The 15663-nt window shown below is 30.0% G+C and overlaps 1 protein-coding gene across 1 annotated transcript; it reads right to left on the bottom strand.

Moving 5' to 3' along the window:
• Nucleotides 1-1392: 1392 nt before the first annotated feature.
• On the bottom strand, nucleotides 1393-12817 carry TRIADDRAFT_51774 (uncharacterized protein; the record flags this gene model as incomplete). Its single annotated transcript, XM_002107816.1, has 20 exons — nucleotides 1393-1484; nucleotides 1569-1635; nucleotides 2372-2434; nucleotides 2778-2855; nucleotides 3067-3309; nucleotides 3473-3592; nucleotides 3724-3831; nucleotides 3987-4128; nucleotides 4721-4871; nucleotides 4943-5032; nucleotides 5285-5348; nucleotides 5612-5860; nucleotides 6102-6314; nucleotides 8603-8668; nucleotides 9066-9173; nucleotides 9817-9876; nucleotides 11488-11552; nucleotides 11964-12050; nucleotides 12484-12552; nucleotides 12796-12817. 20 exons carry the CDS (start codon nucleotides 12815-12817, stop codon nucleotides 1393-1395), a joined length of 2157 nt encoding a protein of 718 aa, XP_002107852.1.
• Nucleotides 12818-15663: the final 2846 nt, after the last annotated feature.

The following is a 15663-nucleotide window of genomic DNA, read 5'->3' as shown; positions in this document are numbered from 1 at the left end:
AAAAAGACGATTTTAGGAATGATCATAATTCTTTCTCTTGTCATTTCTTGCAATCATGACATTCGCATTATCTTCCGGAACATCACAGTTGCTTTCATTAAAATCAATCTAATCTTACTATACGTAACTTCAACATCATAATTTCATCACACTTTTAAATCTAATCCACTATCGTAGCCAGAAGTGTCAGCAATTGAAGGAGCAAATGTATTTCATATTTATTCACGATGATTATCACTTCTAAAGAAGATACATTACCGTTATAATCGTTTAAAATCTTCCAATTGATAACGTATATACACTTTTCATGCAGTACAGCAGTCTATTTTATACTATCATAATAAGGTTATTTTTTAAGTATAACATATTATTTCGGGTGGGAGCGATCTTATTTCCCAAAAAAATATCTAGTGAACATAATTTCATAATAGGCATAAATTATTTAATTATCATTTCGTTGTTGCTTGAATTGTACTCTAATAAATTAATTACGGAACAGAAAGTAAATCATATATAGTATGCTACAGTACATATATACTTATGATCATAATAGTAGATTGATAGACATTTGATTGGATACAAAATCAGTACATTTATCAATTAATTCATTAATTAATTAAACGAATCTTTCTAGTGGATTAATATTTATAATATTTGAATCGTTTAGGAAAGGTATTTAGAATTTGTAAGATCAAAGATACAAAAGGAATAGATATTGTAAGAGTTTGTCAAGTTAGCTCTTGAAGTTAAATATATGTAGTATCCTACGTTAATTAGGTAATTAATATTTTATGTTAATCCGTGTTTATGTTTGTAACAGTTTCTTTCTAAAAGGCATTTAAGAGATGATATAGTAATAGACGTATAAGGCTTGAGAGTATTAGAATTGATTAATAGCCAACTAGTGAACGCTTATGCAGTACGTGTAGTTAAATTGATATTTTAATTTAGTTAGTATTTAAATATTATTGCAGCTGGTAAAGAGTGCAAGGTTAATCAGAAGAGTGGATTAATAAGCTATGTAATTCTAAAAAACTGCAAATGAAAGATGAACCTGATAACGACTTTGGTTATTTTATAGGTTATCATCCTTTACTACCTTGATAATGTAATCAAGGTAATACTTTAAATCGATAAACTAACCTTGCAACGCTCGTCATGTGAGACATTTATATTGGTAGAGTATGTTAAAAGTAGTGATATTGCGTTATGTATTACGGTACTAAATATCAATCAATAATAGAATTGGAATGGTGCTCGTTTATTACTTTGAACGCCAACATTGATCATATTAGCTCCACTTCAGTTTCGTAAGATATTTTAGGGATAAAACGGAGCTCACAGTTTTATATTTCTATCATCCAAAAACATTTTGGAAATTTAAGGAACCAATTAATTCTGCTCTCCTACAGCTAATAAGCGAAAAGAAGAACTGTATTTTACTGCACCGATATCATTCAAATACGAATCAAGCATGTTTTTAACTAATCGGAGTTAAAATCATACTTTAATTATACAATATATAGCTATTTCATCAAAATATTACTAAGTAGTTAGTCTGTACGCACCTTGTTCCACAGGTTTATTTTGCAGCTCACATTTATCTGCACTCAATTTGCTTAATTCAGTTTCCAACTAGAAGTAAATTATTAGTATTATTAGCAGTAAAATTATGTTACATATCATACCAATAGAGGAAAGATTATTAGAGTAAGCTTGCATTAGATATTAGAATGGCATAAATTCGAGAATGCTAGATAGTAATATATTGGCTAGAAATATTATTCATCATTTTCAAAATAAGAAACTGACTCGTCTTAATTATGAACTTTCGGAATTAAAGTACTTTCTCATTCTGCAAAATATAGAAGTCAGTTATATATCTATGAGGTTTTCAAATTGAAAGGAATGATATCCTAAGTGCCTATTGGGTGGTATACTCATTAGTCTACAGATTTCGAAACTAGAGCTATTAATACATTATGAATCTATATTCTTTTATGGGTCTTCCATTAGAAACGTAAATTCATAGCGTACACATCTTTTTAAAGTTGTCGATGATGCCCAATATCAGTATAATAAACTGTAAATTGTAAAGTAAACATTATAAATATATACAGACCGTATATACAGTACATGAAGTATAGCAATCGCGTGTCAACCAGTTATACGTTAATAATATACCGTAATTGGATTCGCACTCAGCCATTTATTCTATTATGTATGGAAATATATGCGTATAATGCATTCGAACATAACGTAAATTATTTGATTAATAGTTTTAACCGAAATTAAGTTATCTATTTTTCACATTCAGAGAATCGATGCAGTCTATATCAAGGACAGATTAGTGTAATAAACACTAGCCTACCTTTTTAATGTTTTTGTCCTTCTCTTCCACGACCAACTGCAGCCGGTTAATCTTTTCTTCCAGCTATCAATTAAAAAATATGAAATTGAAATGAGGGTCTGATCATATAACGCAAGATAATGGAAGATTGCTTCAGTTTAAGGGATATTAAAGTTTAGGCGATTTTATTCCAAAAAATATTATTCTATTTGTCATGCTACCTTGCTGATCTTAAGTTCAAAGCTAAGACTTTTAAATTTAAATATTATTAGCTAAGCTAATTCTGTAAAACCATTTGCAGTGATCTCTTTCACCATTTGGGTGTCATTATCTTATAATATGTACGTTAATATATACCAACTCGAATATTGACCAAATTAATAAATGCTATAAATTTTGATTCAATTCTTAATTTAATTAGCCTTACAGTTTCATTGCCGAATGTAGTCATTTCTCCAGCATTCGAATTTGCATCTGCAACTCTATTATATTTAATCTGTAAAATCTATTTAGACAAATGCAACATTAATAATCATTTCAAAACTCTCACTATGCTGATATTGTAAGCCTTAAAAATACAAACTGCTATATAATGTTTAATCTATGATGTCTAATAATCGATTCACCTTTGGTACGAAAATCAACGCAATTGATCCGGTCGTTGATAAAATGATGAAAGACGCAATCATACCGAAACGTATCGCCTGTTGGCTGACCGTAAATCCAACCAAGACTGCAGTACCGGAAAAAATAGTGACATTGTAGATGGCAAATCCAATGTATTTGGAGTCATTTGCAGCCGTAATAGAAATATTTCGAGTTCTCCACGCTAACAACAGACCATAAGCTAATAAAATACCATTGGGTCCTAGCATAATGACCTGCCAGATGACGGAATTTCTAGTTAAGCAGTTCATAGAGACTGGAATCACGATTAAATCTCCATTTTTATAAGGTATCTACGTATAGCCAAGTTATATATCAAGAATGCGCAGTTAATCATTTGGAGAAACAGTATTTTCTCATTCTTATTAAAAATCAGAATATGATAGTTGAAAGTTAACCAGACAAGTACTCAAATTAGCTGGTAGAAAATATTTTCTTCCGAAGATTATTACTTACAGCAGAGAGGTTGCGCTCTTCGAGGTATATAGGATCAATAGCTGCTTGTGCAACTAGTATTGCAATTCCAATAGTGACAATTATGGCAATAAAAGCATATAACTGCTTATCCTTTATGATCTATGAGATGAAAAGGATAAAATCGAGCATTAATTACTAATAAATAAAGTAGCGATAAAATACCGCAAAGTGTAACGAACTGTATTTACTCTAGTATTAATAAAATTAAGCCCTCATGGAGTGAAAATTACCTTGCTTTTGCCAGTTTTATTGGTAAATATAACGTACAAACGCCAAGTTTTAGCAAAAAGTGCACTAAATCCTAACATAAATCCTAATAGCAGTAACCAAACTTGAATCTATTGGAAATAAATCAAAAAATTATGCTGCTGAAATGATATACAGTTCAAATAAAGGTCTTTGATGTCCGCAGTATTGTCGACTTAAAGTTATTGACTCGATAGAAGGAGGATTCAGTTTATTCTAAATCACTATTAATCTAGAAAAGGTTTACCCAGCAGGCCGTAGTCATGAAAGATCGATAATGGATTCCCAGTGTTTCTGAATCCATGCCAAGAAATATGACGGACAAGTAGCAAAATATTGAACCAAAGATGATGGCATTGTTTATATTTGGGCTTGTTAATTTCATAATTCTGTAAGATCAGTAATGGTAGAAGCAAGGGAAAAGTAAATTAAAATTTAGCATTGGATAGCACTGCTTTAAGATTTTACTATAATTCTAACGTATTCTCAAATATTGGTATTCTATATGGCTCTGTAGTAATATAGATAAAATTTATAGTCTTCTAGGTCTGGATGCAAGAATATTAAGTTATATTTAGTTATTGATAGCGTTACGGCCTATTTACTTCATGGACTGTTTTAGTATTTTCGTACTTGATTTACAATCTTATTCTCTACATATGTTCTATGTTCAAAATTACCAATACTCCTGATGAGTTATGCCTTCGAATTCGTTGATAGTAATAGCTGCGGTATTAGTATTTCATACATTGCTTCAGGAGAGCTTACATGTATGCATATCACTGCTCTACAGTAACTACCGCATTCTAAGTAAATTCTAATCGATAGGCAGTGCCCATTTTTCAACTAATACTCTAATATAATTTTTTGAATTGCAACAAATTCAATATCGGCCGACTTATCGAAGTCTCTATAGCTATAACAATAGATTTTGTCGGAAATATTGGCATATTTATTGATAAGAATCTACAATGCTTTAACCTATTTTCTCGATAGTAGTAATTGAATACTAGAAGTGACAGAGCTAAAATAATGCCAGCAGATGTAAGAATGACCATAAAGACGTATAAGAATAATGGAACGGCTTCTTTTTCAGGACGAATTTCAGGAAAATCAATTGGAACTTTATCACCTGTCAGAATTTTAAAGTAATATATCAAACGACAAGTAGTCGCATATAATTTCGAATTTACTTGCTCGTACCCGGAGTACCCCATTTGAATTGGATAGAATTATTCCAAATCACTCTAGTACCTTGATCGTAGTACAGTGCAACAGTAATTTCCTCTAGATCTGTTTAAGTTAGAATAATAATTTATAAATTTATGAAAGCATACTCTTGAAGATATAATATATTCCTAGTAATAGATTATTACGAAGAAAAATTATATGACATAAAATTAATATATATCCTAACAGCAAATAAATAACCCATAAGATAAGGCAAGTATAAAATTAAAGGTAAAAATTATGGCTCCATATACACGTATATTATGATGCATTGAACGATGATAAAAATGCCTTTTAAAGATAATTTTCGCTTACTTTGTATTCTCTTAATGACAGTTATGCCAAGTCGATCACCGGTATTTGTAAATGCTAGTGGACCCTATCAGCCAAAAATAGAATAAGAAAAGATGCAAAAGCGCTATTTATAATGTAAATAACTTCGTAACGATAATAATAACTTTCACAAAGCCGAATTATGAGAATACTGTAATTATAATTTTTCTTCAATGCAGTATTTTATTCATTATATCTTGTTGAATACAGTATTCTTGTAATAGGTTTATATAGTTTTATATCTTAATGTCGCTATAGATAGTTATATGCAATCGAAGCAAGTAATTCATCATTGGTAAAACTTCTAACCGATACTCCTAGAAATGATACTTTAGCCATTTCATTTTTGAATATATTTAAAAACACTTTATCATTATATTGAAAGTCTTGCAACGTTTTATTCATTTCAGCCAAACGTGGAATAGAATTATTTAACGCTACTGCAACTGCCCACGTAGCATCATAGGTAAAAGTTGCAAATTTAATTCCTCCTTTATATTTTGAATAAGATTCAGAATTTCGAAAATTATCATATGCTTCAATCCATTCGTTCGTTGTCTAACCAATTTAGAAGCAAAGCAGAACATTACTTTTAGTCTAACGGCATCGAAAATCCTAGCAATCTTCATTTTAATTTTAGTTTGACTCGATATTCTAGCTGTAGTAATCTCATTAAATTATAAAAATTTTCAAACTATAGCATCCGGATAAAAATTTTTAAATAAAAAAACTGATGAGGAATAATCAACAACGATTATAATTATCGAGCAATAAATTTTGTACTCTGAAAACTCCTTACCATGCCAGATATAGTTGGGTCTGGGCTTTGAGACTTAGCTAATGGATCCGTGGAGAAATATCCTTCCGCCATCGAATCCATTATGGTATCGTTACATCTTGACTTTCCAACGACAACCTCACCGCCTTCCGGGTTTCGCCACCAATAGCGAGTGGTAAACCAACCTGGCCCGACCCAGACATATTTTGGGCGTACTAAGCCTAGATGATATGCCTGCGACAGTTTTAATTTAAAGATAGGAATTAAGCCTTTACTGAGAAATTACTCTGTTTACATAACAAACTTCACGTTGTTCATAGGGATATTTATAAGGTTGTTTATTGTCTTCAAAAATATTAACGTAAATATATTTACTGTCGGAATTTTTTCCTACTAATTAGAACCATGCTGTGAGATACTGTATATTAGGAGAACGTAAAGTACGGTATACAATATCAAGGTAAATATCGGATAATATTTATTTGTAATTTATTTAGTCTATTTTAAGCTAGGTGATAATATGTATATGTTAAGGACTGGTCAAAGTAATGTTAATGAAAAGATCTTAAGAGATCATAACATGTGCCGTAATATTACAGGAAATATCAAGATTAATGAAATTATTATGTTCCTACCAGAATTACCAATTCCTTTGTAATGGAATCTACTATATGTGAAGATAATCTCTAAAATACGCGTCCATTTATTTATCGTTGGTACTGAACAAGATGATTATTAAAGTATTTTCATGTTCATCGCTATATTAAAGAGTACTTTTAGACATAATACTATCCTTTCTATAATCGACTAAACTTAATGGGCATATTTTATTGCTATTATGTCACATGCGAGATTGCAACACAAAAATTAATAGGATTCTTTCCTCTAAAGTAGTTTTAACTATCTAAGCAACTAACTCTAAGCACACTTTAATCTACCAAATCTAGATTTGAGTCTTAGACGATAGAATACTCAGCTTAAGAATCATAACTTTATTCTAAAAGCTATTTATTAAAACGGCCAATTGAACTAACAACTCACAATTTATTACTAACAATTGATAACCGTCTGTAATGCGGCTGACTATATCTTATTCTGTGTAAGTTTACCAAACCGTAATAAAGTTAGGCCTACGAACCTAAGATAAAATTTACTTTTATACGAGCACGCACAGTATCTGTTATTTAAGTGTTCATGATGCATATCTGTACAGTATCATGACAAGCGTGACTGAGCGACCTATAATGCATATATATATATGAACGGTACCGCATGACCGATTTCGCATACGGTCGCGTTCATATATGTATCATGATTATTATGCATTTCTGTTAACATTTCAGTCACAGATGCAAACTCAATTCGGTCGTCAAAATATTGCAGTACAAGAGCCTTTAAGTTTGATATCTAGATTGTGAGTCTGAGCAATTTCTAATTGCATTTTTAAAACCTAGAGTGTTTTCCATACTCAAATATTTTAGTCGCAAATTCTATTGTAGACCACTATATCTGCATTATCAGTCATTATACTTAGTACCATTCAACTGTTCAAAATAGTATAATTTCTAGTCGAATTTACTCTACTTCCCAGTGTTATCATGAAGCAGTAAAAATATTCAACTGTTTTTATAGTATATCAGATTCGGAATTTATTCTGTAAAGAATCGCTATCTACGAAACATATCAAACTTCTTGTATCATCCATACAAAATTGTCACTTCGTTAAATTGCTCTTTATCTATATATTTACATATCAAGAGCCAGGAATAATATTCTATGCTGTCTTTTAAAATGTTAATGGAAACCACTTAGGGGACTTTTTAGGTAATCTTCGTGACATATTATTTATTTCTATATTACGTTCTATATATGCTTATATCTCAGAAATGTTTTACGGTCTCCTTAATTGTACTTTTAGTGGTTAGCAGTTGATATCCTTAATTTAGGATTACATAGACTAAAATGGTAATTGCCAACAAGCTGAACTGGATTATATCTATCACCTTTAAGTTGTTAAGGTCAAAGTACAACTCTTAAATTTAGAGGAAATGTCTTAGTAGGATAGCTATATATGTATCTGTTAAATTATTAATAAGCATTGATTATTTTAATACTGTTACAGTAAATTTAATAGGATTAGACTGCATCTAATCTGTACAGATAAAATCTCTTTAGGGTATTAATTTGGATAATTTCTAACAGACGAGGTGACTTGTGTAGCTAAACCGGTATTAGATCCTAAGCCTATATAAACGGCGAGTTCACCGACAATAAATTAGACTGTGATTTTCTAGTAAGTCTTGAAGGTCTGCCTACGTTAAACCGTATCTGCCTTGGAATACCAATTGTCTAGTATTCCAAATAGCAGTAGTAAAGGATAGAAATCACCCTCTCTATCCTTGTTGCAATTTAAGGCTATTCCTAGCTCGTAACTGGACTAAATATCATCTAGGTAACTTTGAAATAACTCTCTATATAAATGTTGTTGCTTTATACATATACTAATAGATAAAAATTCTTACTTTGCATAGCACTCGACGTCCTGGTCCTGGATAAAAGCCTGCATATATAATGCGAACTTTTGAATTCTACTTTGAATACAGAAATTATTTAGTCATTAATGATTTGATTTCATCTGTTAAGAATTTAAAATTATCCATCAAGCTTCTATTAATAATTTTATAATTAATGCAATGATTTCGATATTCTTTTTCATCATGGTGATAAAAAATGTATCAATAAGAGCAAGATACGTCTGTATTGGGATAAAAAAATTTATTTATTCTTAAGCTCAACAATTCATTCATAATGATGAATTTTCCGTTAGATATGTAGTCGGCAGAAAAATTTATCTTATATCAAGCGATCGATCAATATTTTACCTCAAAATTTACGCAGAATGTTTACTAGCCTTCTAGTATTACTTTACTTATAAGAATTCGAAATTTGGTCTATAATTTTACATGTATATTCATAATCATTAACCTTTATAGACTGCAATGCTTGACCTGGATCTTCATTTGTGTCAAAACCAGCAGAAACCACAATATTTAGTCCGGTACGGTTAGCGGTAGCAATAATTTGATTCGTTAGCTATAGTTTAAAGCAAATTAAAAAAGATCAAGTAATTCGCCGCATCGTACCATCTTGAACTATGCCACTGTAATGTAATTTAGTATTGTGATTGTAGACTGCTAGCCATGCTTAGTATAATGTACGGTAGATATTTAACCTAAGAGATATTTGGTAGTCATAACTATAGACTGTAGTGGTATAGACTCTATGCTAGAGTATAGATGACTAAATACAGTAAGGTATTGAGTTACTAATAAGGTTATAGGTAAAAATAGAACTGTAAATCATATATTAGGATATGGTTAATTCATTATACTTTGGCTGGTGTGAATAATGTCTACGTAATACTGTAGTCATATTCATATTGGATTAAATGATGGTCCGCAGTAGAATAGTGTTACTAAAAATAAATAAAACTATGTGTAATATAAGGTAAAAGGTTGCCATGCGGATTGTAGCTGCGAATGCTATGAGAAGTATAAAAGCATGCAACTTTAGATTATTCTCTTAGTTCTTTCTAGAAGTCTTTAGTAGTAGTATTCGGGCTAGACCAAAGCTGTGTGTAGTTAATCTTTGTATAAGATTCAATAAAGCCCTTATTTTTCTAAAATTTGGAATTTCTTGATCGGTATATATCAAAGCCACTATCTGTTAAGGTTACCTTAATCGATAACTTTTCTAAATCAACTTTATCCTTAATCATACATGGAATATTCAAACTCTGTATTAAATAATATTACAAATATTAGGTATAATCATGCCTTTCTGAAAAATGTAATCAAACTAACATTTTTGTAGTATTTATATCACTTTGTATACGCTACAAATCTTAATCTCATTATCAAATTTCGTGGATGCAATTTCTCGCAGTGATCGTGCAATTTTAATGAAATATTATTTGAATGGCGCTGGTACAGTCTTATACTAATATGGTCATTTTAATATTCTCTACTGTCACTTTACGTTTAGTTTAGCTACCTGCAGTGATTTATGATCGGTAAATATTTTTTATTTTAATATATCATAATTGTCCCGTTAAAGCAATTAAATTAATCAAATAAATATTTTCCAGCTGTTTATAAAATAGTGACGATGCACTAAGATATTGATCAGACGGATAACTTGCTGCTTCACGTTATCTGGTAGTTTACGCTTTCCTCTTAAATTCCTGAACTAAGTGTGATTAATTGTTACGATGTTACCTTGTCATTAGGATAGTTTAATAAGTACAGTAGTAGCTAGTATGGAGAATATCTATATTTGTAGTGCTAGGTAAGATAAGTAATGCCTTAACGTAGATATTGTTTGTAATAGTTCATTACATATTTGATATTGATTGTTATTGTGTGATAGATAGCAGTAAGATGATTCAAGTTCTAGTTGATGATAATTGAATTAGACAATGTACGAGCTTAGATTACGATTAAGTATGAGTAAGAGATTCAAAATATTTTCTTATAGAAAAGCTATGTGAGGAATATCTCAGTTCGAGATGTTTCTCTTAGTAAGATATAATAATAATGATGTTGTTGTTTACAAATTAGACGGTTCCTATATAAACGGGAACATTTGAGTTGAGTAGTGTGGTATAAAGTTGTAGATGTATCTTTGCTAATAAAAGTTTCATCTTTACAGTCTTTTGCTGTGTGTGTTTAACGTTAAGTAAAGGGCGTTTAAGTCAGTAGCTACTTATGAACTTTTACTGTACGTTACCTTGTCGCAGAAGTGAAATTGTGATATTAATATACACTACCCGTAATTTTTATTACTGCAGATTTCATAACGCTTTAACATACTACTTTCATCGTTGCTTTATAGCTAAATTAAAGATGTTAATGAAGACAGAAGATTTGATAGCTACTTAATTTTTATAGTGCACTCATAATAACCTAATGAATATCGCTTTCAAGATTTGAGCCATGGTCTTATGCTACTGAAATAATTAATAATATTTGAATTAATACTAGTATTTCTTTCCTTACCAGAGTATATAGATTTTTGCTTGTCTCAGAAATGATAGAGATTCTTGTCCAGTTAAAGCGTTTAAAAATTTCAAATGTCGGAAGAATACGCTCACTTTCTGAAGAGCGTGCACGAAAAAAGTATGGATAAATATTCCGATTACTTAAGGCAGGTGATGATGATATATAGGAAACCTAAAAGTTGCCAACGAGCCAACGTTAGCCTCAGTACCTTCAATATCTTATTTATTTTGATGCAAATATGATAATGTACCTTCACTTAATGATATTACTTGATTAGCAAACTATGGACTGAATATACAAAGCGCTAAAGTCTAATTATTTTATGATGGTTATTGTCAGACTCATACCTGCACCAAATCGAATTCTCTCGATGTTTGTGCCATTGGTTCAGTTACGGGGGAGCACGATGATCCTAGTATCATCAGTTTTTTCGGCTCAGTACTGAGGTGCTGGAACAGTACTTTCATTCCAATGCCAGGATTGCACTAAAATTTTTTGTCATTTAATTACATCGAAAATGAATTTCCTAAGCAATAGACTGTTGGCCATACCATAATAAGTTGAACCGATAGAACTTGATTTTTATCTATGATAGTAGTTACTTATAAAAATTGTCAAGATGTATAAGAAGCTACGGCTTGATTAAGTTTATGTGAAGTTCTCTTCTATTTTTAAAATTTTTCCCATTCCAGTATTAGGTTTCATTTAAGTCAAATTTATCAATTACCTGTCAACCCCTATCCTCTATTACTATCTATGGAAATGTTTATATTTTAGGAAAATATAAGTAGCTCACGGTAACTACTATTTTTTAAGTGTTTACTTTGGCAGCCCGTTTGAAGCAATTTGACCAATCGTAATAATTTATTGGTATGCATCTTTTTCTGAAACTCTATTATTTCGGTTTCAGCTATTTTTAATATCATTTATATTAATATTACACTCTATTTTAAGAATTTCTAGTTATGCCGTTGTGAATTCTAATTCAAATTTTAAAAATATTACAAGGCGATGGCCGGAGTTGTCAGTATACAGAAATAACAAAATAGGTATATAGCTTATTCGATATAAATGATCCATATGTGCCAGAAAATTCTATTAAATATCTATAATTTAAAATACTAAAAACAGAATTCCTCTTTCACTATTGAAATTTTAATATGGTCTTATGCTTCAACTATATTTAAAGGACATTCAGTAACAAAGAAAATCTATTGATTTAGTTTCTATCTCATCGGAAGAATTATGATATGTAAGCACTTTCAATAACACAATAATAAACAAAATCTTCATGTAGTTGATTTAATTTAACTTAACAATAAAGCTATCCAAAAGCGGCTTACTGGATCCAGGTGAGCAAGATAAGGTTAAAAGAAGCAAATTTACGTGTGAATTCCTTTCTAATATGATCTCTATTGTTTAGTTGGAAATTTGCTTTTAGAATATCAAATTATTAGTCTAGTGCGCTAGAAATAAGTCATGTCATAATTCATCATGTTCAAATGAATTTCACGTGACAGAATAATGTTGAATTTAATTTTAGAAAATAAATTTCAAACAAAGACTTATTTTGAACCATTTAGCATCGTAACGGTGAAACTATAAATTGAAATTAATCTCATAAATAAAATTTGATCACTGTTCAAGCGCAGTACCTTCAGGCAGTAATATCGTCATGCTGATAAAATTAGCTTACAATAAATGAACAATTAAATAACACTCATTACCAAAATCTCGCATTATGTACCAGCCATAGGCTTTTTATCAAATAACCTTAATTGCTAGAAAATGCATCATAAAACTTCCGAAATCATGATGCCATCAATTGAATATCCCTAAACTTATCATAGACGTTATATACGATAATCAAAGTAATGTGATGATGATATTATAAGCGCGATAGTATTTATGATGAGAGCAAATCGATTTTTCTGCATTACGAAATATACTTTAATATATATTGTCGAATATCGAGTGATAAATTTAAAAGAGTGAAATAACGGAATTGATCTGTAATGTTATGGCCTAATTACTATCATTTTTATAAATCATATTATTCCAGTAAATATATCCAAGTACAAGATTTTAGAACTAAAAATACAAGCATTGTTATGGAACATTTATGCACAATGTTGGTATAATTTTGAATCTCTGTATAATGTTGCTAATAATATGAAATAAAAATTATAAACCGGGTAGTTTAGCTTTCATTAGAATGGATAAATAACTATTGTAACAATATTCCTTTATAAATACGTGGGAAGATTGAACACGACATTATAGAAATAAATGTGCTAAATACTATAGAAGATCTACAAAAGATCAATAGATTGAAAAATAAAAAATTAAACATTTCTTATTTCAACACATTAATTATACATGAGTCATTATATTAGAATAGGAAGATGTAATCTGATTTTGGTGAAGTAATACGGAGATTATGAAATATAGAATCAAAAGTTAGAATTATTTTGGTAGAAAAAAATCAGTTATCAAATTCCTACTCGACGCATAGTAAACCAGGAATCTTAATTAATTTAAGGTATTTCCCGAAAACAAGTTCATTCTGTTAAAAGTAAGTAGTACTGTATAGAGTCAAATTTGACAGATTGTGTAAGAAATAAATCGTATATTTAAAATTTGTTAACACAAGACTGTAAACAACAGACAGTACAGTCTGGCTAAGTATTCTCATTAAAATAATGAATCGCGTAGATAGGATTACAGTTCAGTATTATATATTTATGTAAATTTAGTACTTTTTATTTCCCTACATTATTACTATGAAAATAAATACCATATTTATGACTCTTGTGTCTTATGACAATGTTAGGAATGTTTATTAATACTACTGATATTATGTAATCGTAAAGTTCAATGAGATAATGGTCGCCTATATAGTTTTCATCTATTTTCAATCAAATTAACTACTGCTTGTTACATTTTTCCACAATTAGTTCGAAAATTAATTAATAGTAAAAAGTTTTTCTAAATAAATAAATATCTTTATTTGAAATTAAAATCTGATTTAATTTTAGACAGATTGACATAATCTATAACATAACTATAATTTCATGGCCATACATTCAATGCTCCAGCTATTGTCGCAATCCCTCCTTCCGTTTATAAATAACTTTAAGAGTCGAAGTTTCTTTTCTATCATTTAAAACTAATGATTAGTATTATAAAATGAAACAATTACATCTAAATGTTCGATAAATGTTATGGAAATTACCACCAAATTGCAATAGTTAAAGGTCTATGACTTAATTTATCAAACGGGTAAGGAAAGGTACTGTATTTCATAATTAAAATTCCTGGTTCATTAAAGAATAATACTACAATATCAGAATGTTTTAGTTTAATAGGATCATAATTATTTTTCTTTTATGATTTTAGATACAAACATTTATCCATTACATAGTGCTTTTATTCAGAGTTAAAAATATGATAATATTATCCTGATCATTACTTAATTGGTATACACGTGGTAAACAATGCTTGCTTTCAGTATCCTAGGTGGAACCATATTCATTCTTCATGAACGTATATTAGGAAATCTTTAACTAGTACGAAATGCTTGCGAGAGCGATAGTATAAATTAAAAGTGTTTGAAATAGTTGAAAAATAATTGAATCACAATTACTTATCAGGAATCAAAACAAAATTCAGCTACCGGAGGAGTTATCGTTATGCGACGATAAAAACTGCAAGACCACTGAAATAAACTAAAAAAATTCCTATTCGATCCTTCTTCGATCTTATTTCATACTCCAATAGCTATAGCATTTTTATAACTTATTTCAAGTATAAATTACGCTTCTATACTCAATACCTCTTTCATCCAATTATTTTTAGAAAAATTCGTGTCATGTAAAGACAACTTTTTGACATAGCTAAAACAGAGAATCAAGATTTTTAATCGCTTTCTACCATTTGTATTTGATAAATGTATCAAATCACTCTTGTTCAGTCCACTGCCAAAACCACAAGAGCGGCTTTAATCAATAATTTTCTTAGCAAATAGGAGAACTCTGCACATTACACAGTACCTCTGTTGGTTATGCAAGTATGATAGTCAATAGATGCCTTACTAATTACAAATTACATCTTGAAATTGTTTCTTAGATACACTTAATACGGCTTGATATTTGTTTAGCTACTTTGTCTAATTTTTGGTTATTTATAATCATTCTTTGATAATTAAATTAGCATGTACTTTGTAAAAATCTCATTGGCCTTACATTCTATCGATTTGATCTATCGTAGTTGGGGAGTAATTAATTTATAGCATATAGCATCATGTTCCTGCCTCAGATATGATACAAATCCCCTGCCGAACTCCGTATACAAATTACAAGCTTAGAAGAAGACTTTCCTGAACTATAGAATTATATTAAATCGACAAATATCTACTAGAAAAGATGTAGTTCATAAGTTAGCCTTACTATTAGATTTAGAAACAGCAATAATATAAGGGAGAAGCCTTAAGGTAATCCTCAGAAGTCGCTTATATTTGCCCT

The sequence above is a fragment of the Trichoplax adhaerens genome, genomic scaffold (genome assembly GCF_000150275.1).
Source record: "Trichoplax adhaerens TRIADscaffold_1 genomic scaffold, whole genome shotgun sequence".
NCBI lineage: Eukaryota > Metazoa > Placozoa > Uniplacotomia > Trichoplacea > Trichoplacidae > Trichoplax > Trichoplax adhaerens.
This window is presented reverse-complemented; position numbering and strand designations above follow the sequence as displayed.